The sequence below is a fragment of the Typopeltis vanoorti genome, chromosome 8 (assembly GCF_054136105.1).
Source record: "Typopeltis vanoorti isolate ZY-2024b chromosome 8, IOZ_Tvanoo_1.0, whole genome shotgun sequence".
NCBI lineage: Eukaryota > Metazoa > Arthropoda > Arachnida > Uropygi > Thelyphonidae > Typopeltis > Typopeltis vanoorti.
Window position 1 is genome coordinate 102,362,600 of NC_143556.1, and position 24,379 is coordinate 102,386,978.

Here is a 24,379-nt window from a genome sequence, read left to right on the forward strand (position 1 = left end):
CATCTGCATTCACTATTGCCCTACCCAACTTTGCATCATCCGCAAACAAATGAACTGTTCCTCTCAGATCATTTCCTATATCATTTATGAACAAATTAAACAGCAGTGGTCCAAGAACAGATCCTTGTGGCACACCACTAGTCACAGGCCGTCTTGTGGACTCTACTCCCGAGTAAACCACTCTCTGATATCTCTCCGTCAACCACCCTCCTATCCATCTCACCAACCCTATATCCATTCCCATATGCTGCAATTTACTGATTAGAATTCCATGTGGAATCCTGTCAAAGGCCTTGGCAAGGTCCAGTAGAATCACCGTAAACCCATTACCCTTATCCAGTTCAGCCGTCACTGTGTTATAATACGTGAGCAAGTTACTGAGGCATGACCTACCCTTCACAAAACCATGCTGTCCCCGATACAGTATCCCATTTTCTTCTATCCAATCTTGTATTTTCCTCTTGACTATTTTCTCTAAGACCTTGACAATGATTCCTGATATGCTAATCGGTCGGTAATTTACTACAGCAGTCTTGGAACCACCTTTATGCAGTGGAACTATTTTCCCCTCTTTCCACCCGCTCGGGACTAACCCAGACCCGAGACTCAAATTAAACAAAATGGTCAAGGGTACTGACAATTCTTTAGCTGCTTCTCGTACAACACGAGCTGGTATACCATCCAATCCCACAGATGTATTGACATTGAGGTTATGCAATAGACTACTCACCTCCACTTCATTAACCACAATTCCCGTATAATCTACTGGTTTATTCGTTTCTGCAATGTCACCACCTGGATGATATACTTTTGCAAAGTGCTCACTCAGTAACTCAACTATCTCAACTGATTCAGTTACCTCCCTACCATCGGCATTCTTTAAAATCAATCTGCCATGTACATTTTTCCTTTTACTTGCTACATATCTAAAAAACTGTTTAGGATTCTCTTTAGCCTGCATGGCGAATGTTCTTTCGTAATCCTTTTTTGCTTTTCTTACCACACTCGTCACCCTTCTGGCCTGTGCTTTATACCGTTCATGTGCCTGCCGGTCACCCTTCTCCTTAAATTTCCTCCATAGTTGTTTCTTTTTTTGCAACTCAAGCTTAATGGTGTTATTCATCCATTTAACCCCTACCTGATTTATTATTCGGACTCTAAGTATACAGTCAGCCATTGCTTCATGCAAACACTTCTTAACTACCTCCCATGCACTATCAACTTCTAGTCCTTGCAGTTGTACATGCCATGGCACTGAACCAATCAAACTCCTAAGCTTGTCATACTTTCCAGCCCGATAATTCCACATGTACCCTGTCTTAATTGAAAATTCTACACCTCTAGCCACCTCCCAAGTTAAGACCCTATGATCACTCTCACCGATTGGTGGCAATGTGGTCATATTTGTTACAGCCAAATCCTCAGATGTAATTACTAGGTCAAGCACTCTCTGACCCCTAGTATTTTCCATTACATGCTGTCGCAGATAGTTATCCCTTAATAACCGCAGAAAATCCAGTTCCTTCCTCCCGTGTGTCCTCTCCTCACTCCAATCAATGCAACCATAGTTGAAATCTCCCATAATAATCACCCTCCTTCCACCCATTTCTTCTATTTGCTTGTGCATACTGTCACCACCATCTTTTCCATCACCTGGTCTATAGCAGCACCCAATTGTATATTTAGTTCTGCTAGCCACAATCTCACACCAAATGGCCTCAAATGTGCTCTTTTCTCTATCCTGCAATTCAACTTCTATTCTCCATGGCTGGAGCTCATCAGCTATCATCAACAATACTCCTCCCCCCATTTTATTCACTCTGTCATTCCTGAACACACTATACCCATCACATTCAATCCCACTAGTTATATCATCTACAGTCAGCCATGTTTCACTAATACCTTCACTAATTATAATGTGGCTTACTGCTTCCCATGTCAACTAAAACTGTGATGACCTTTATATTGGGTCAATGATCAGATTGCTAGATCAACACCTAAATGAATACTATCACAACTGCTGTGTCTTCATCCCTAATACTCTCCATACAAAAACAAAATTTCCAAAACTGCAACCAATGCTATCGAATGTAACCATACCCCTCAAAGTAAGTAGTCTAAATTTCCAAAATAACAAAATTTAATTAAGAATAACAGAAGCCATAGCAATAAAAACACATAGGAGTGATGAATGATATAGAGGTGATGGATTAACATCCATTACCCTTATATTATTGAACTTAAATTCAATATAAACTGATTATTATGTAGGAAGTTTCATATCAAACAAAAGCTTGCTTATCATTTTAAACTTCTCCATAATTTTATAATGAACGCTGATCACCATGTATTTATGAAAGAAAGGATTCACAACTAGGCTATTTGTATATAGAAGCTAGTGAACTTCACAAGTAGTAAAGTAACGAAGATACTTTACACACAAACTTTGTTTGCTTACAGTTGGGCATAGGATTAAACAAGAATATAATTTCTTAACTAATATAATTATAAGCTAGTTTTCTATAATCCTTTCTTTAAAGTTATACTGGTAGCTCAAATAGTAATGAAACTAAACAAAAATATCATAAAAGAAAAAACAGATCTAAGAAAAATCAAAATCATAAAAATAAAAAAGTATAAATAATGCACATTTAATCAAATCCAAAAAAAAAGACACTGCTCTGATATATAACAAAATCTTAAAGGAATGGAAAGATGTGCCAATAAATTCCAATCAAAAGGCTAATTGTCTAAGACAGGAGGGGTTCTCAAACTTTTTCAATCACGTACCACTCTACATTACCAAGCTAAGTTAACGTACCACTAATGGGTTTCAACTTGGAATTGTTACTTTTTTTTTTTTTTTTATCATGGTCATTTGACACTTTGAAGGTGTTAAAATTCTAACTGAGCCAGGCTTTCAGGATACAGATATGAATATAAAAGCAAAACAAACAAAAGAAAATTACTTATTTATTAAAAGGAAAAATAACATAACTAAACTGGTAATAACTCAAAAGAATATGTTGTTAATGTGAGGAGTGTGCTTGTCCAATTAGCCACAGAAGTCTACGCCTGCAAGTACATAACTGTTGTATATTTGATTTAATTAGTCTTAAATCTGGTTCAATACTTAGCTTCAATATTTTACTCCTGAATGAGAATATTGTCTCAAAACGTTTTGCGTTAATTTGGTTGACTGGCATCTTCATTGTGTGTTCATTGCTTCTATTATGCAATGTTTCATCAGACATCTATAAATGATATTAAAAATAAATAACTTGAACTTTGACTTACTGTCACAGTATCTTATTTCTGTACATTACATGTTATATTTTCAATCAACCAACTGCATACCACTGAACAGCAGCTCACAAGTCATAGTATGTCACTTGATTAACAAGACTTTAGTTAATCAAGTAATCATTATGGTAAACCAATACTATCAGAGCAGCACTGGATACTCCCTTCACACAGAATTAAATGGATGAATACTATGGGGCTACAATTAAACAATTTACAAATCTGAAACACTATTCATCAGCAATGAAACGCTTTCAAAGTCTCAACATGTATGTTATTTTTCCTGCCATAAGACTCATCATATGAGGCTATTGTTAGACAACACGATGCCACTCCTTAAACTCATCCACAATTTGTACTTTTCCTGCCCTCTGGCAATGCATTCCATGCATCTCCAGCTCTACATGCAAAAAACTTACTTCTTACTACTTCCTTTTGCAACTTGCAAAGATAGCCCTTTGTACATGTTCCTTCCTCTCTCTTTTCTATCATATGAAAGATCTTTCGAGTGTCAATCCAATAATAATCTTTCAACAGCTTAAATGCCAGAAACATAAGTATTATTGCTAATAATCCTACCAAGCTTCACATCATCTGCAAACAACTGAATATCTCTCTGTTGTCTAGTGACAATATTACTAACATAGAGACTGAATAATAATGGTTGCAGCAGTACCAAACCCTGTGGAACTCCACTTGTAACCTTTCTAGCCCCTGACAGTGCTCCAAAATATACAACTATAATAAGTATCAGAAAGCCAGTTACCAAGCCACTAAACCTGATATCCAAACCCATATGTTGCAACTTAAAAACCAACTTGTCATGTACACCCTGTCAAATGCTTCTGAAAAATCCAAAAAAAATAATAGTATATGCTTTATCAGCTGCTCTTGTTACTCTATTGCAAAAGGCAACCAGATTTCTAAGATAAGAGTGCCTTAAATCATCCATGCTTGCCTGCAGAAATAATACTGCCCAATTCCATATATAAGTTTTCACCAATTTCTCCAAAATCTTAACAGAAACTTTTCAAGAACTTGCTCAGCTGCAAGACAGCCAGGTGTTAATGGCATAGTCAGTTCCATAGCACACTTGATTAAAACTTTAGACAAAATTCCATCTAGCTTCTCCACACACACCTTACGGACATCTAGCATGCTCAATATTTTGAACACATCACCCCTCCTTATCCCTCTAGGACAGTGACTTTCAACCTTTTCCATAATACGGCACATCTAGACTAATTGTTAAAATTCTGCAGCACACTAAAAATATATTCTTTTAATTTTTTTGATGACCTGGCAAAAAATAGGCATAATTTTGATTGATTTACACACACAAGAAGAGGGAAGACCAGACACTAATAAATATCATGTTGGAGGCTTAATGGAATGTATACAGCACTCAGAAAGGATTAACATAGGTTTAATACTTCCTATATTTCATCCCTAGTCACTAGGACATCTTCAGGGATTACAAAAACAACTATAACATGAACACAAATATCATACAATACTAAGCCCAACCACGTGGGTGACACTAAAGTCCTATCTAGGTGAGGCGCCCTGGAATGTAAGGTGGGACCTCTGGTGATGAGTGTTTCCCAAATCTTCAGATTCTAGTGGTAAGACTTATACGTTGGTTAGACATAACTGGTAATTAATTTACGGAATTAACAACGCATATAAAGTAAATTAATTAAAGATAACTTTAATGAATCACTTCTATATTTCGACAATGTCACATTGTCATCTTCAGGAACATAAAGATATGGTATGTGCACTACAGGAACTAACAAAGCAAATGAGGAAGAAATTAAGACACTAATTTTGTTCCTAAAGTCCTAATGGTGCCCTCTTGCGGGCTAATTTGGTAGTCTTGGCCGTTGGGCTGAAGTTCTCATAATGAAAGTCTCCCAAATTTGGGGCAGTTTCATGCACCCAAATTTGTTGAGGTTAGGAACGTTTTTTTAGAGCTGCTGAAGATTCTTTGAATAATCTTTCGTATTTAAACCTGCTGCGATGGATTATTTTTGTCTTCTTCCAACGAATTTTATGGTGGGTATCTAAGGCATGGTCTGCCAGCCCAGAGCGGCTGTACTGGTGAAACCGGATGTAGTCTTGGTGTTCTGAAATCCTGATATTTGTTGTTCTGCCTGTTTGGCCAAAGTAGGACAATTTGCAGCTGCAAGGGACCTGGTATACACCAGGTAGGTCTAGGGGAAGTGGTTGGTCTTTGGTAGAGCGGATAAGGGATGCCAACTTTTTATATGGTCTGTAACAGGAAGTAAGGTCATATTTCTTGAGGATATTAGTTATTTTTTCAGAGGTGCCCTGGATGTAGGGGATAGTGATAGACTTGGTGTAGTCTTTATTGTTGAGGGGGGGAGGGGGGTTGTGGTTTTCAGGTTTTAGTATTTTTTGGGGTTATAGCCATTGGCTAAGAAAGTGTTGAGGATGTGGTTTAGTTCCATAGTCAGGGCCTTGTCATCTGAGCAGATTAATTTTGCCCTGTTATATAGTGTTTTTATCACCCCATATTGTTGTGAGGGGGGGGGGGGGATTGCTGGTGAATGTATCTGCCAGTGTGGGTGGGTTTTCTGTAAACAGAGAAGACCAAAGATCCATCAAGCTGGCGGGTGATTAAAGTGTCTAGGAAGGGGAGGGTGTTGTTTTCCTCTTTTTCTAAGGTGAACTGGACTCTGGGATGTTGGTTGTTTAAGTGTGTTAGGAAGGAGTGGAGTGAGTCTGAGCCATGTGGCCAAATAGCAAACACATCATCCACATAACGAAGCCAAATAGTGGGTTTTTGTGGGGCGGAGTTTAAGGCTTTTTCTTCAAATGTCTCCATAAAGAAATTGGCCAAGGGTGGGGAAAGTGGTGAACCCATGGCTGTCCCCTCTATCTGTTTGTAGAACTTTCCCTGCCAAACGAAAGTTCTACAAACAGATAGAGGGGACAGCCATGGGTTCACCACTTTCCCCACCCTTGGCCAATTTCTTTATGGAGACATTTGAAGAAAAAGCCTTAAACTCCGCCCCACAAAAACCCACTATTTGGCTTCGTTATGTGGATGATGTGTTTGCTATTTGGCCACATGGCTCAGACTCACTCCACTCCTTCCTAACACACTTAAACAACCAACATCCCAGAGTCCAGTTCACCTTAGAAAAAGAGGAAAACAACACCCTCCCCTTCCTAGACACTTTAATCACCCGCCAGCTTGATGGATCTTTGGTCTTCTCTGTTTACAGAAAACCCACCCACACTGGCAGATACATTCACCAGCAATCCCACCACCCCCCCTCACAACAATATGGGGTGATAAAAACACTATATAACAGGGCAAAATTAATCTGCTCAGATGACAAGGCCCTGACTATGGAACTAAACCACATCCTCAACACTTTCTTAGCCAATGGCTATAACCCCAAAAAATACTAAAACCTGAAAACCACAACCCCCCTCCCCCCCTCAACAATAAAGACTACACCAAGTCTATCACTATCCCCTACATCCAGGGCACCTCTGAAAAAATAACTAATATCCTCAAGAAATATGACCTTACTTCCTGTTACAGACCATATAAAAAGTTGGCATCCCTTATCCGCTCTACCAAAGACCAACCACTTCCCCTAGACCTACCTGGTGTATACCAGGTCCCTTGCAGCTGCAAATTGTCCTACTTTGGCCAAACAGGCAGAACAACAAATATCAGGATTTCAGAACACCAAGACTACATCCGGTTTCACCAGTACAGCCGCTCTGGGCTGGCAGACCATGCCTTAGATACCCACCATAAAATTCGTTGGAAGAAGACAAAAATAATCCATCGCAGCAGGTTTAAATACGAAAGATTATTCAAAGAATCTTCAGCAGCTCTAAAAAACGTTCCTAACCTCAACAAATTTGGGTGCATGAAACTGCCCCAAATTTGGGAGACTTTCATTATGAGAACTTCAGCCCAACGGCCAAGACTACCAAATTAGCCCGCAAGAGGGCACCATTAGGACTTTAGGAACAAAATTAGTGTCTTAATTTCTTCCTCATTTGCTTTGTTAGTTCCTGTAGTGCACATACCATATCTTTATGTTCCTGAAGATGACAATGTGACATTGTCGAAATATAGAAGTGATTCATTAAAGTTATCTTTAATTAATTTACTTTATATGCGTTGTTAATTCCGTAAATTAATTACCAGTCAAATCTTCAGAAGCTTAATGCAACCGTATTTATTAAGATTTGGTTGATTTTTGAGAGCTGCTGCTGCTTCTAAGAATAGGCTCTCTTTCTTGAATTTGCTGTGGTGGAGCATAGTGGTTTTCTTCCAAGAGACCCTGTGGGCAGTGTCCAAGACATAGTCAGCCAAGCCTGACTGACCATAGTTGTGTTTACAGATGTAAGACTTGTGTTCCTCCAGGCAGATGAATGCTGATCTGCCTGTCTGTCCAAAGTACACCAGCTTACAAGAATAGGGTACTTTGTAAACTCCAGGCAGAGAGAGAGGAGGGAGCTGATCTTTAGTAGAACGGATAAGAGTAGCAAGTTTGCAGTGAGGCTTATATGCTGTGTGTAGGTTGTACTTTTTTAGAATCTTGGCTATTTTTTCGGATGTGCCACGGATGTAGGGTATGTGTATTTGGTAAACCGTATATTCAGGGAGGAAGGGAACAAAAAGGTTTAAGTTTTTTTGTGATGTCAGGGGGCCAGGAAGATACTTTTTAAAGTAAGGATTTTGCGATCTCGGAGGATAATATTCATTTTACGATTGTATTCACTGGTATTAAGAACGACTGTGGCATTATCCTTATCCACTCTGGTGATGACGATCCTTTTTTCTTTCCATAATTTCAGGTTTCCGTAATGATAGCATTTTTAAACTCTTGTTGAGGAGAAGGACAAGGAATGGGGGAGGAACTGATTTTTTTTTTTATACTGTGATCGCCGTAGCCATTGGAGAGGAAAGTGCTGTGTATGTGGTTAAGCTCATAGTGAGGGCAGTTCCACTGGAACAAAGATTGTGGGCTCTCTTGGTAAGAGTTTTAATAATGCCATATTGTTGAGAGGGGTGGTGGTGGTGGTGGTGGGAGAGTTTGTGAATGTATCTGCCCGTGTGTGTGGGGGGGGGGGGGGGTTTCAGCATACGGTGAAGGCATGTGTACCATTAGGCAGGCATGTAACTAAGGTGTCTAGGAAGGGTAAACAATTGTTCTTTTCCTTTCCCACAGTAAACTGGATTCTTGGATGTAGGCTGTTGAGATGACCGAGGAAGGAGTCTAACATGCCTGGGCCATGAGGCCAAATAGAGAACACATCATCTACATATCTTAGCCAGATAGAATGTTTGAGTGGGGCTGAGTCTATGGCTCGTTTTTCGAAATCTTCCATATAAAAATTAGCAAGAGGGGATGAGAGGGGAGAACCCATGGCGGTTCCCTCTATCTGCTTGTAGATTTTGTTCTTCCAAGAAAAATACCCAGAGTTAATGGCAAAGGAAAAGAGATCTAAGATGTCAGATGGAAAAACGTTTTCTAAGAGAGATAAGGTGTCAGTTAAGGGAACATTGGTAAACAAAGAGGAGATATCAAAGCTTACCAATATGTCTGTGTTATTTAAGGTCAAATTTTCTATGAGGGCTTTAAAGTGGGTAGAGTTTTTATATATAGAATGTGGACCTTCCAGTGAGGGGGGGTCAGAGAGTTGGCCAGCTGTTTAGACAGTCTGTAGCAAGGTGCGTTGGTGGCATCTACTATAGGTTTAAGTGGGGAATTGGGTTTGTGGATTTTTGGTAAACCGTATATTCAGGGAGGAAGGGAACAAAAAGGTTTAAGTTTTTTTGTGATGTCAGGGGGCCAGGAAGATACTTTTTAAAGTAAGGATTTTGCGATCTCGGAGGATAATATTCATTTTACGATTGTATTCACTGGTATTAAGAACGACTGTGGCATTATCCTTATCCACTCTGGTGATGACGATCCTTTTTTCTTTCCGTAATTTCAGGAGAGCCGTGCATTGGGCATAAGATAAATTACTTTTTGGAGGCATAGAATGAGCGAGGATGTTGGCTACGTCAAGTCTGATGTTGTTGGCTATCTCCGACGGTAAGCGACCGATCCCACATTCAATGTTAAACATTACATCAAGCACCAGCACTTCCTTCGGAGCGACGGCGAAATTACAGCCGAGGCATAGGGCGCTGACGGCATCGTCATTGAGCCTTTTGGAAGAAAGATTTACTACTGTCTGGAGCAGTTGATTTTGCGGTTGTGGTTTGTCTTTAACCAGGTGGTTATATTTCTTGATGTGTTTATTTTTTATTTTTTGAAATTCTTTCTGTGCGGAAGTTTTTGAAATGCCAGAGAGAATCGACCAAAGTTCAGGGTTAAGAACGGTGGAGAGCTCTGAATGTAAGGAGCCAATGGCGGCGTTCATCACTGAGAGGGTGGCACGAGTAGAGGCGATTTGCTTATGTAGTAATGCCAGGCTGGCACAGCTATATATGCAGAGGGCTTTTTTGGAATGGAAATTGGCCTTTAGTTTAACACAGTTCGGTATCACTCTTGTATCCCGACATCTTTTTAAAAAGGCCAGCCTATTTAGTTACCTAGATAGTCGTAGTTTTGACTTACCATATTGCTTGGATTTGAGTGCTATATCTTCTCCATGAATGATTAGAATTCGTGTGTAGAGGCGAGAACATCATGTTGGAGCTTAATGGAATGTATACAGCACTCAGGAAGGATTAACATACGTTTAATACTTCCTATATTTCGTCCTAGTCACTGGGACATCTTTGGAATTACAAACAACAACTAATGTAACATGAACACAAATATCATACAATACTAAGCCCAACCACTGTTGAGTGACGAGTGTTTCCCAAATCTTCGGAAGCTTGATGCAACTGTATTTATTAAGATTTGGTTGATTTTTGAGAGCTGCTGCTGCTAAGAATAGTCTCTCTTTCTTGAATTTGCTGTGGTGGGGCATGGTGGTTTTCTTCCAAGAGACCCTGTGGGTGGTGTCCAAGACATCGTCAGCCAAGCCTGACTGACCATAGTTGTGTTTACAGATGTAAGACTTGTGTTCCTCCAGGCAGATGAATGCTGATCTGCCTGTCTGTCCAAAGTACGCCAGCTTACCGGAACAGGGCACTTTGTAAACTCCAGGCAGAGAGAGGAGGGAGGGAGCTGATCTTTAGTAGAACAGATAAGGGTAGCAAGTTTGCGGTGGGGCTTATATGCTGTGTGTAGGTTGTACTTTTTTAGAATCTTGGCTATTTTTTTGGATGTGCCATGGATGTAGGGTATGGTGATGGCATTTTTAAACTCATGTTGAGGAGAAGGACGGGGGAATGGGGGAGGAACTGGTTTTTTTTTTTATACTAATAAATAAATGCACAAATTATGACATTATTTCTTTCAATTAATTTGTTTTCATAAATCTCGTGGGACACCTGAAGACCTCTCGCGGCACACCAATGTGCTGTGGCAAGCCAGCTGAAAATTGCTGCTCTAGGAGGTAAGCCTGCTTGACCAGGAAAGAACACTAATAAACTGATCATTAAATAACTCAACTAAGTCATGTATCTTGGTCACCCAAGTCCCATCTCCACCAGCAGGGTAAATAAACCAATCATTTTATCTCCTACAGGCTATATGGCAAAAAATCCTTGGGATTTTATTTGGACTGCAGTGCTAGTCTCCTCTCATATTCAAACTTTTTCTTTCATTACAGTAGTCACCTTTCTGGTCTGAGATAATCATCATGCAACATTAAATTCTTTCCCCATACTGCTCCAAGCTGGCTATATTAATTTTAAAAAGTTTTGGAGACCATCATTTTAAGATTATCTCCAGCACAGTTTATAAGGGTTTTCAATAGAAAGTCAGTCAGTGTCATATGGAGGACAGGTTCCCCCCACCCCTCTTGTTTGTAAGACAGGTAAAATGGCCAGCAAAACACAATTTCTGAACTAATTATAATGATCACATTGCCTCTGGATATATATGGCCAAAACTTAGTTGCTTTGGCCATATATATCCAGAACAACCAACTTCAGTTCAAAGCACATAAACCATAAATCAAGTCAGAGTGTATACAACCACCACATTACAATGGGTAGTTCCTCCTCCCACATATAACCAACATGAAATTGATTCCACAAATGCTCAAATGGAAGCTTGTATTCTTCAATGTGCATTTATGCTTAATAGTTATCCAGCTTAAACTATTTATTTAAGTATTTTACTTAAGTAGTATTGCAAGTCAATTGTAAAAGTGCTAACCCAAGAATATGGGTTAACATTTTCATAGTGAATTAAAAATACAAATGGTTACACTAATAATATTTTTTGAAATATCATTAGGTATGCATGGCTATGTGCTTTGAAACCACATGCCTGGGAAAGGAGTGTACTGGGTTCGATTCCTGTCACTGACGTGAGGAGCTTAGGATCTTTCTCAGACATAGCCAAGTCAGCTGGTCTTGAGTGTGGACTGCAGGTTTTTTCTCTCCAGTTTATCTGGGGGTTTTTCATTTCACGAGCAGGCAAACCTTGAGAATGCAATGCTTCTACAGACATAAGATACACTGGGAAGCATAGGACTAACCACCTTATCCTTGTGTACAGTTGTAGTTAAATGAATAGAAAACTCATGACACTGCAAGGTAAAAACAGCAAAAAAGGAAGAAAATATTATTCGACTAACTAATATACTTTGTTCTGTATACCTCTGAGTCTGCAACCCACCCCCACATTTTTTTTTAATCAAGAAAAGCACATGTTTTCTTTGCAAATGAAACAGTAAAGTCCATAATCTGCTGGACTTAAGAAAAAAAAAAAAAGCAATGGTCAAGAAGGGTGATTAGTCCATGCTCAAAAAATGTCTATAGAAGTTTAATGGCTCCAAATAAAGTTCTCTTACCAGTGCCCAATATAAAATTAGGATTAATAGAGGAATTTAAGATATGAATGGTAAATGTTTCAGAAATGTTTGCTATAAATTTCAAGTTCCTTTCAGATAAAAAGCTCAAAATTTTTTTATAAAGCAAAACAAATTCAACTTTTAACATAAAAGGCAGACAAGTGCTGCCATCTCCTGGTGCAATGATTTCAAACATAGTTTAAAATACTCAAGAGATGTGAAATCTGGATGTAATATTATTAGTACTTGGGCATCTCCATGAGTCAGAAGACAATGTGGGAGGTTGACAATCATAATTTACACAATACCATCATATCTCTTCTTTTTAAACTCATTCACTACCAAAGTGCTCACAACTACCAATGGCAATTCATTCTAGTCGTTCACCACTCTACAAGCAAAAAATCTCATCCATGCACCCTTATTAACCACCATACACTTACACGACTTCCAGGGATGATCCTAAGTTCTCTTCATATATTGAAGAATTTCTTTTGTAACAATCTTATAGTGTCCCATTCTCAACTTGTTTCTATCATGTCCTCTCTTTTTAGCTTCTCAACCAAACTTTGCAACCTACAAACTTCAATTTACCTTCGCAGTACGTGTGTAGAGGCTTAAGTGCTGTGAGGACATCATGTTGGAGGCTTAATGGATTTTTTACAACCTAGATAGGACTTTAGTGTCACCTACGTGGTTGGGCTTAGTATTGATTGTTATCTGTGTATATGTTACATTAATTGTTTTTGTAATCCCCATAGATGTCCTAGTGACTAGGACGAAATATAGGAAGTATTAAATTCTATTTTAATTCTTTTTGAATGTTGAGCAAATTCAAGAAAGAGAGACTTTTCTTAGAAGCAGCAGCAGCTCTCAAAAACCAACCAAATCTCAATAAATACGGTTGCATTAAGCTTCCGAAGATTTGGGAAACACTCATCACCAGAGTTCCCGCCTTACATTCCAGGCCACCTACTACTGCCCTTAGAGGGCGCTCTACCTAGATAGGACTTTAGTGTCACCCACGTAGTTGGGCTTAGTATTGTTTGTTATTTGTGTATATGTTACATTAATTGTTTTTGTAATCCCCGTAGATGTCCTAGTGACTAGGACGAAATATAGGAAGTATTAAATTCTATTTTAATTCTTTTTGAGTGTTGTAAAAAATCCATTAAGCCTCCAACATGATACCTTCGCAGTAAGCATATTTGGTCACCTGGAAACCCAGGTAACCAAATATGTGCACAACAGTATCATGATATAAGTTGAATACACTATCTTTGCTTGTCAATGTGTTCACAACATTCAAGTAATCCGTTGAGCTATTCTGCTAACTTTTGCAATATGCCCTCTGAACTCTGTCCACCATCACCTCCAAATGAAGGTTCATTCTTTGCACTCATGTTCTATGCTGTCAGCAAAATACAATTCGAAATAATTCACCAGGATATAAAAAGAAATGGAAGTATGCATTAAGAGCAGGAAAAATTAGAACAGCAGATTACTGGTGATATTTAAAAAGGGAAATTACTGATAAGACACAAAACAGTAATTTAAAGACCAAAGTATAATCATAAAAAATTAATTTAATTTCTTAAATCCTAACATAAAAATAAAATAAATCTTCTAATGCCTCTTATTTCCCATAGGAAGTAGGCAAGGCTACTTTAGCCTTAACTTTTTGAAGACTGAAGTACAATCAACCTCAGTCAATCATATGAGTGACTAGACTATACCTTATTTTAAATGGCAAATGGTGAAGAGAGTACAGCAGACAAGTGCTGCCATCTCCTAGTTGCTAGCAACATATATTTTTGTCTGAAATAATGCAAGATCTGTGGTCAATTTTCTTGAGTTTATAGGATGAAAAACCAGAGTTTCTAAGAGGGGGAAAAAATCACATGCCTGTGCCAGAGATCAAGCAAGTCAGGAACAGATCAAAGAAAAGGTTAGAAAATAGTTCCTCTAGTCTGTAACTAGAAGCGAGCTTGAAATGTCTTTTCCCCAGGCAGCCTAGCTGCCACAAATGCAAATGCCATTTCTCATAGGGTACACAGGTATAAACGTTTTAACATCCTTCAGGCATTTCTTATGTTTTCAATTCATTTTATTCATAAATGGTACAAAGTAGTGCTTATCTTGTTATTAGATTAAATTGAATGGGTTTGAATAAACAAGCACCTGTATATTTCCCTTGTTTAGGAGAAATTCTTATGCTTTAAAAAATGGGATATAATTTTTGAAATTAGCAAAGCAAATTCAGGCATAGTATGTTATTGGGATGCAGACATCAAGCATTTTAATTTGTATGTTATGTATGTATAGAATCCTTCTTCAAATCTTTTAGATCTCTACATCAGTTTCATTTACTGTTGCCTTCCCCAGCTTAGTATTAACAAACTGTTTCAAATTACTTCCAATATTATATAAATTAAATAATAGTGGTCCAAGCACCCAGCAGTACAGCACTGATCTGCATTCTTCTGGACCACTCTGATGTCTGTGCATCAGCCACCACCTTAAACAGATTCACAATTTATTATTAACTTCTCCAATTTAGATAATGACTTCTTCGCAGAGCCATTTGAAAGCCAAGTCCAGCAAAATCACAGTAGCCATTTCCCTCATCTAACTCAAATGTCATTATTACAGAAAGTGAGAAAAATTATCAAAGCCAACCTATTCTTCCCAAGAAAGTAGGAAGTACTGTCCTCAATTAAGTATCATATTTTTATCTGCCCATTCTTGAATTCAAGCTTCAATCAATGTTTCCAATGACAGAACAGTAATGGTACTATCTTGTCCTCTTTCCATCCACTTGAAAGCTGCCCATGATGACGATACTTAAACAACTGACAATTCTCTCTCTCACACACACATACACACACTGATTTCATGTAATCCCACAGGTATATATTCAATACTGATACTTTCTAATATCCTGAGTACCTCTATTTATTTACACGTGTAGCCTATGTCTTATATTTCATTTTATTAGACATCTGCCTCTGCAGAGATGATATACCAGCAAAATGATCCCTCATGAATTCAATTATTTCTTCTGCTGCTAACTATCCTACCAAGAATATTCATTAAAGTAATCCTTCACTTTACTTGTCATGTAAACTGACTCCCTTTAGTCCCTTAGCAGATTTCCTCTCACTTAATTTTCCTTTTTTTTTTAACATAACTTTTTTTAAACACGCATTTGTTTTGCTTGCTCTTCTGTATTCTCATAGATTTATCTCATCACAAATCTGCCCTTCTAGAAAAGATGTGCCACCCATTCATCATATCTCTGAATGATGAATGGGTGGCACATCATTCATCATGTCTTATGTTTATGGCAATGTCTTATGTTTACATACCATTTACATTCATTCTTTTTCATTGTACATATTATTCTGTACAGTTATAGCAAATTCTATGCAATATTACTAATTCAACCTCCTTATTCTGTTTATCTGGTATCAAAACTGATATCCTGATAACAAAATTCGTGACAGAAAAGAACCGAAAAGAGTGAATATAATTACTCAGACAACAAATCTGAATAGGATAAAGTTTAAGCGGTTATGGACCCAAGAGACAACCGTACTGTATGTATACTAAAGCAGGAAAAGAACTGTTAGAGAAAGGAACATTAATGATGAAAGTATTGCAGCCAAGAAGAGTAGGAATTAGTTCAGCAGGAGTCAAAGAAGCAGAAGGCATTGCATTTAAGGCTATCTGGTGTGAAAAAAAAAAAAAGAAACCAAGAGGAAAAAATACATAGGCAGTTACTGCTGTAGGCTAGAGATGCAAAGGAGGATGTGGATGGTATGCATTGGCAGATACTCATTAAGTACAGGATGAGTAATTATTATGAGAGACTTCGACCACAGAGACAGATTGGAAGGAGGAACACAAGACTGGAAAGAAATAATAGAATTAATGCAGCAGATGAGATAATTACAGTAAAACCTTGCTTAATGTGAATTCGACATGCATGATAATTAGTTAGCCCAATTGAGTGAAATGATAGTATTTCCCACTTTAAGTGAGTGAGTTAATACAACTATGTTTAAGTCAGTTAATACGATTTTATGTAATGCGAAATTTTATGTTACGCAAAATTTTTGGTCACCAATCTGCAGTGAGCAGTGGCCCTTGTCAATGTAGCAGCCAGTGGGCAGTAGCAGTACTGCAGGCAGTGGCAGGTGACACTCGGCAGGTGACAAAAATCTATCATCACAGGTGCACGTGCAAACTCTGTTCTCTTGCTCAATCATTTTACCTTCATTTTGCTTTAACTTAGATACCTATAAAGGCTTTATTATATTCAACCCCTGATATGGAAAGAGAAAGACTGATAAATAAAGCAACAGTAATAAAAAAGAGAAGAAAAGCAATTACATTAGAGGAAAAGCTGGAAGTCATTAATGATCTCCTTCAACTAGAAGGACATTGTGCATATGAAGAAGAAGTGCAAATAAGGAGAGCTATGTTATGACTAAGAAGCTAACTGCAAAAGAACATGAGCTAGTTTTCAATATCACATTGAGCATGCTAAGGAAATTTTGTTTGATGCTCAACCTGATATGGAACGAAGCTTCAAAGTCTGCCGAAATCTTGATAAAGCAATTGCCAGCTATCGCAAATTGCATGGGAAGATGAAAAGTTGAGCACTATTCAAAACATCTTTCTTTTTTTTTTTTTTTTGTAAAAAAGTAGTTCAATATCAAATGTTTAGATATTAAATAAAAATAACCTAATGCCTTTATTATTATATAGCTTATAATTTTTTTTTTCAAATTTACACTAACTGATGGATGAATTATTCCTATTGTTCATTGTATTCGCTTAGTGTATATTAATTTATATATTAATTAATCCGTTAAGCAAGGTTTACTTGTACTTGAGACACTGTGTGTTGGAAGTACCAAGGTTTTGAGTGTATTGAATATGGTGAATGCAGCAGAGATTTCTCAATAAACAAGGTGGCCACACTGTCACTAAATGGGAAGAGTGATCATGTAATCTTGACCTTGAAGATAGCTTAATGTGGAATTTTCAGTTAAGAAAGGAATATAAAACATGTGGAATTGGTAAAAGAAAGATTGCTATGGCATAAGAAACTGAAAGGGAAGGATGTTAGTAGGGCACAAGTAGTTAAGGAATGCTTGAGGGTGGTAGTGAACTGCATACCTAGTCAGGAGGAGAAATTGAGTGAGAATTAAATTAATGAGTAAAATCAGTAAGCAGGAGCTGCAAAAAAGTTGTGGAGGGATTTAAAGTCATCCAATCCACTGCTGTGATCATATTTATATTTTTAACATTCCGAACATTTCCTGTTCATCTACCTCCATTTGGATGCGTCTATCACATCAGCAACTGCAAAATCTCCACATGCAGTGGCGCACTCAGGATTTAATCTTGGAGGGGGCCGAGCACTCAGAATTTAACCTTGGGGGGGGGGGAGTTCAGTTCACATCGCATACAACCTATAACTGAGCATCTGCAGTGATCGCTAATTCATAAGTAGCACACAACATAAATAAAAAAAATGATAGTCATTTTTATTCTTACCTGCTACATAAAAAAAAAATATTTTGGGTTTACTTTGACCTGCTTAGCTAATTTTCTTTCATAATCTGATTTGGTCTATCTTACCATACTACTCCACCTTCTTGCTTACACTTTTTTACTGCTCATAAGTATATTGATCACCTTTCACTTTATATTCCTTCGACATTGTTTTCTTTTTTTGTAGCTCTTGATTATATCTCTACACATCCACTTAATGCCCATTTTGTTTATCCTCCCAACCATGGGTATAAAGTCTGATGCAGCTTCTCTTAAACAATCTCTGACCACCTCACATGCACTACAGACATTCTTTCCTTGTAAATTCTCAAGCAATGGCACTGTTCCATGATGACTCCTAAGTCTGTCATAATTATCAGCTTTATAGTTCAACATAAACCCTTTCTTGACAGAGAATTCCACATGTTTGGCAACTTCCCACAAAACTTCATGGTCACTCTCCCCAACCGGAGGCAGATCTTGGTTATGGATATATCTTCTGATGCTATTACCAGATCCATCACTCTGAAACTCCTGGTCACCTCTATAATGTTGTTTCAGGTAATTATCCCTTAGCAACTGTATAAATTCTATTTCCATCTTGCTTGCCCCCTCCCTTCCTCCCTCCAATCTATGTCCACAGTCTCCCGTTATAATTAATAGGCCTGCACTCATTGTGCTAATCTGCCAATATATGATATCTACATCATCCTGTAGCATCTGGTCTACAGCAGCAACCAATAGTATATTTTGTCTTATTGGCCTGTCCAACACCACACACAGCCTCAAATGAACCATCTTCTCTCAGACCTAAAATCCTCTTTTTAAATCCAAAATCCTCTATATGGATGGAAGATTGGCCTTCTGAATGGTACTAGCAAATTGTGTGTTATGGAGCAGTGTCTCAGAAGAGAAAGTTAACCAGTGGCGAGTCTCAGCATTCTCGTCTTGGATTTCTACTTCTCTACTATAACTCACTTCTTAATGATATTTCATGTGGATTGACTGAGGATCTTCAAAATGCTTACTGATAATGCAAAGTTAAGTAGATTTATCAAGAGTATTTCTGATGTTATGGAGGTTACTTTAACAATAATAAACATTTAACAAATACTGCCCCTCAATATCCAAGAAATTAAGTTCTCTCTTTTATTGAAATAATGTTCACAGTGAAAAAGAGAACTTAAATTCTTGGATATAATAAAAATCACACTGTTCAACTATCAAATAGAGCTCACACAAATTGCGATATTCCAAAAAGATTCCTAAAAATTATCAGCTCAGTACACCAAAGAACCAAACTAGTGGATTAACGATGAACTCTCTCTCCCTTAATCAATTCTACTGCTCTCATTTCCAAGGATGAATTTTCATAATTACTGTTCATAGGGATTAGAAATTTTCTCTCTCATCTGAATTTGTTTAAGTATGTTCATTAGCTAGTCCTGTTGCTCAACACATGTTTCACAATGTAAATAAATCTGCTAGTATCTTTAAGTCCTCAAAGGGAATAGGCAAGGCCATTTAGCCCTAACTTTTGAAGACTAGTATGCAGCTAGACTCACTACTTAGCTAGCTCAAAAAAAACTATCAGTGCTTTTAACTGACAGCTGGGGAGAATATAGTAGATGAATGACACCATCTCATGGTCATTAACACTATATATTATTGTTTGAAATAGTGTGAGGTCTAAAGTAAATTTTCTTCTGTTTACAGAATTAAAAGCTAAGCTTTTCATGCTATATTTTCAGTGCTGCTGACATATAAAAGCAGCTTTTGTGTAACAAGTTTTTTGGTGCAGCCTGACCCCCACAATAATTTTTTGCTGCCTCTCGATAAAAAAAAAAATTTACAAAAAGTTTTAAACAAAAGTAAATGTTAAAATATTTATCAAAAAAAATTAAAAATTGGACCATGCTTTCACAAATACCGCAACAGCAGAGAATTCTGTTTGTGATCTATGCATGTACAGTAATGAAATCCTTCACACAGTATTTCAATAATCGAATATTGTGTTCAAGTGAATACCGACTACAAAGCTTTAACTTAGAGAACCACAGAAAAAAGACTTGACTCAGCTCATTTGTTAGACTGAGCTTTCCAGAACTGCAACAATATGCTCACTAGAATATGTCAACAGCACTGATAGTTTCAGATTACATGATACAGTTTCTCTGAATTGATATACAGCATGTTTTGGAAGAAGTGAAATATGACTTAAGCAAACAGATGTGGATGGAGTTTTGAATGAAAACCGATTTTTAAAATTTAATTTTGTGCCCTCCTTTTATGGCAACTTTGTGCAAGCTGTGCTATGCACAACTTGCACATCTGCTTGTGACAGCTAGAAACAGACTTAGATCTTTCTTTGAGCAGCCTAGTGCTATGAATGCAACTTTTTTCCATAGGGATATAGGCACCACCTTTTCACTGCTGAACTCTAAACTCATAGAACAAGTTATTCTTCCTCTTCAACCATCCATCTACTGCTGTTCTTCAGTGAAGTCTCTTTTAACTTCAAACAAAACGTTAGCAAATTTCATCTTTCTCCTCAAACGTTCTGCCCATCCACATCACTAATGGACTATACAATAGGAAACACTTCATGGGAGCCATTACCAGTTTTCAAAAAAGTAATCTTTTATAAATTAATTATGAATTTCACATGTGGTTTAGTCATGCTTAAAGGTTCCTGATGGCTGATAACAAAAAACATTTTAGTATGTTACTAAAATGTCAAGTGACTCAAGCCACTTGACATTCAAGGGAATACTCATTCATGAACATTAAATAGATTAAAATAAGTGCACATTTTAAAAAAAGCTATTTAGCTTTATAATACAAACCTTGGGCCAAAGTGGACAAAGTTTCACAGCAGTTTCAGCATCTTCTAAAGCATCCTCTACCTGTCCAACTGCTAAATAAATCTGAGAGCAGTTGCTGACTACAAGATGATTCAAAGGATCTAATAAAATTGACAATTAACTCATTCAAAAAGTATTTATAACATGTTAGAAAAGCATTACATGGATGGAACAAATATTAAATTCAACACTACTTTTAAAATCAGTAAACAAATCTTGTAAAAATATTACCTTAGTGATTTCCAATTTATTTCATGTATGACAAATAGAGTGAACTGATATGATTCTATAATTCACATGAATATTTTTGCATACTTTAATGTTTTTTCCAACTCAGGCAGATCCAATTTTAAATAACTGCTGGCACAAGTAAACAAAAGCCTGTACATGAAATATTTACATGAGCTAAGCTATTTTGTGCACATGTATTAATTCCCATAAGTGACTTTTCAGTGCAAAGCAAATATAATTGCAATATTATATCTGCTTTTGCACAGATCTGATAGCAGTTAGCAAGAGTACTTGCTTATGTACCTCTGTTAACAAATTTAGTTTAATCCTTTATCCAAGTGTAAGCAAACAAAGTTTGCACCTGAAAATATCTTCAGGACTGGGGCAAGGTGGTAACATCACCAGGAAACTCGTAGCAAAGGTGGACCAAGCTCTCATCACTCCTTGTCTCAGTATCTCCCACAATGCAAAGCACATCTCCTTGCAGACATGTATGATGCTATGCATTAAGCGACGGGCCACTACCCAGACCGGTTTTGACCTTTATTGAGGTCTCCGTCAGTGGGAGGCAGACTCAGAAGTGATGATAGAAGCATTGGAGAGGTAAAAAAAAAATTTTGTAGCTGAGAGAAATTTTTTTTCTCTCAGCTACAATGTAAAAATTTATCCATTACTTTACTGCACATCCTACACTCCCTAAATGTCCTAGGGGAAAAAAAAAAAAGAAGAAAAAAAACTTGGGAGGCAAAACAAATGAAATTTAGATTGATTACTTGTAACTTAGTAATCATTAAAATCTTTGTTAATTTTAAGAAATTAACAAAATATCAAAAATACAGGGTGGCCATAAAATAACTTTCCCTCTTTGGAGGCACCCTAAAACCAATAAACGGAATGAGGCCAAATTTTATATTGAGACTTTTGAAGGCATGGGGGAGATGATTTCTGCGAAAAAAAGATTTAGTACCAAAAGTCGCCGATATGGGAAATTTTGGCGCTGACAGAGCCGAAAGCTGTCAGATATTTGCAGTAAACACAGGTAAAAAGGATTATGCAAATTTTATTGTGCGTACATGACAGCAGTGCCACAAATTCCACTTAAAAATGGATTAGGAACGTTCAGGCAGTTATTCGAATGACTGACGAATTGTGCTCAATATGCATCCTACCTTGCCTCAGCATGCTTTACTTGTCAAGTTGTTTTACCTTAAACAGCGCAATGCCATAGCGGCCCTTCAGGAATTTAGGAGGCTTCATAACATGCATACAGGTCCTATGTCAGCTGTAGCACTGAGAGCTATAATTAAGAAGTTTGAAGAAACTGGATCACTAAGAGTTAGACCTGGCAGAGGATGGAAAGCAGTGTAAGAAGAGACAGTACCAGATGTTACTGGTCAGCAATCAACAGACATTAAAGGTCAGCACATTTGAAATCGTATATGTGGTCAAGGGACCTTGATTCTGATGAATAAAACATTATTTCCTGCGAGTTCAATCACTATATTAATTTTTGTCTCTCGCAAGTTGTTGTTTTAGTTTGATTATTATTATTGTCATTGTAACGTGCCACATATCCAGCTGGAATGAGTGTCGCGGCTGTCGCTTACACCGTCGAAATGTTATTATTCCATTTTATCTGCCTTTAATGTAACTATTCGTTTGTATTCGGCTCTGTGTAAGAGTATAAGCAAACAACGTTTGCACATGAAGTAACTCTATGACAGGGCAACTTGTATATAGAGGCTAATTACTTCCACATCAATTGTCTTAGTATTCCATAATGCTATGCATTATGGAAAGGACCACTACCCAAACCCGTTTTTGACCTTTATTGAAATCTCATCAGCAGAAGTGATACTCCCAAGAATATAATTTCTTGGCATCTTCAATTTATAATAACCAAGTGGAAAAACTTTCAACATCTATTTTTATCCAGAGTATTTTAATAATAAGGTGTGACACCTTTTAGCTACTTGTATATGGAAATACGACTTCTGCATTACTTCAACCTTGATATCAGTTCTGGATCTGCTCCCACTGATGAGACTTCAATAAAGGCCGAAACCAGTCTGGGTAGTGGTCCTTTCCATAATGCATAGCATTATGGAATACTAAGACAATTGATGTGGAAGTAATTAGCCTCTATATACAAGTTGTCCTGTCATAGAGTTACTTCATGTGCAAACGTTGTTTGCTTACACTTGGATAAAGGATGAAACTAAGAACTAATTTCTTGGTATCTTTAATTTATAATATAATCAAGTGGAAAAAACTTAACTCACAGTCATAAGTCACTGTTGGAAAAACAGCTACATTCAGAATCCTCAACTTTGTTCTTATAAAGAAAATCCATCCTTCCATATTTTAGACAAGTCTTCAACTCAAGATTTGTTTTAGCCAATCCTAATCTTCTCCTGAAGTCTTCTGAACAGCAATTCTTCACATTAATAACGAATCCCAGGTACTCAAACTTGTTGCCTTCCTCTATTCTTTTTCCATTAAGGTACACTCATTTCTCAGGAGCTTCCCTGTGTGTATTCTCTTTGAGAACCATAATCTTTGTCTTGCTAGGAGTGAGATGAAGTCCTCTGTTCTTACTGATTTCATTAAATTTGTGAAGGATTTGTGCTAGTTCTTCTTTGTCATTACTGTATCATCAGCATACCTCAGAGCCTCATTAACATCCTTAATTATGGCCTAAAGAAAACATGACATCAGAATTAGCATAAAAACTTTGATCCTTATTCTTCCTCTTTTGCTCTTTCTCTTCTCCATCTTTCACCACTGGTCAGTCATGTTTCCAACCAGTTCATTTCATATTTTTCGTTCTGTGGAGAACTCCACGTGGGCATGCTATTTCTCTCATTATAATCTGGTCATTCTTTTCATTTTTAACCATTTTAATCTCACTATCACTTCTCACATATGCACCCTGGCTTGCCCCCAACATTTTACTTGCAACAAACAGCATCACCAAGATTCACACTCACATTTGCTCAACTTTTTTTTGTTCAACTGACCGCTATCATCCTTCTTATGTTCTTCACACATCTGGCACTTGCTCTCAAAACACTTCCAACACAGTTCACTTACCAAGCTCATTTTCCTTCCACAAATCTTTTAGTCTACAAGGCTACTGTTTTGCACATGCTGCAAAGGGCAAAATCATAGAAATTGCTCATACTGTTCTATGCATCTTTGACATGATGTACAATACAGTACTTATGATAAAAATAACAGCATTTTAAACCATACAAACAAGCAAACAAACTTTACAATTAATCAAAAAGTATTTCTCCCCTTAATTCCCCCTCATGGGGGAATTAAGTATTTATGACTGTAGATCCGTGTGTGGGTTCATGGGGCTGATTTGCCTGCTTGTGGGATGAAAAATCCCAGATAAACTGGTGGGAAAAAAAAACCTGTTGTCCAAGCCCAAGAGTGGCTAACTAGGCTATGGCTGAAGAAGATCCTTAAGCTCCTCATGT

General features: G+C 37.4%; 1 protein-coding gene across 1 annotated transcript in view; it reads right to left on the bottom strand.

Annotated features, from left to right (window-relative positions):
• LOC150104235 (LON peptidase N-terminal domain and RING finger protein 3) overlaps positions 1-24,379 on the bottom strand; it is a 197,281-nt gene that overhangs the window by 154,601 nt on the left and 18,301 nt on the right. The window contains exon 2 of the mRNA XM_090396859.1: positions 20,643-20,761. Coding sequence (XP_090252985.1) covers positions 20,643-20,761 — 119 coding nt within the window. The remainder of the gene's footprint in view (positions 1-20,642; positions 20,762-24,379) is intronic.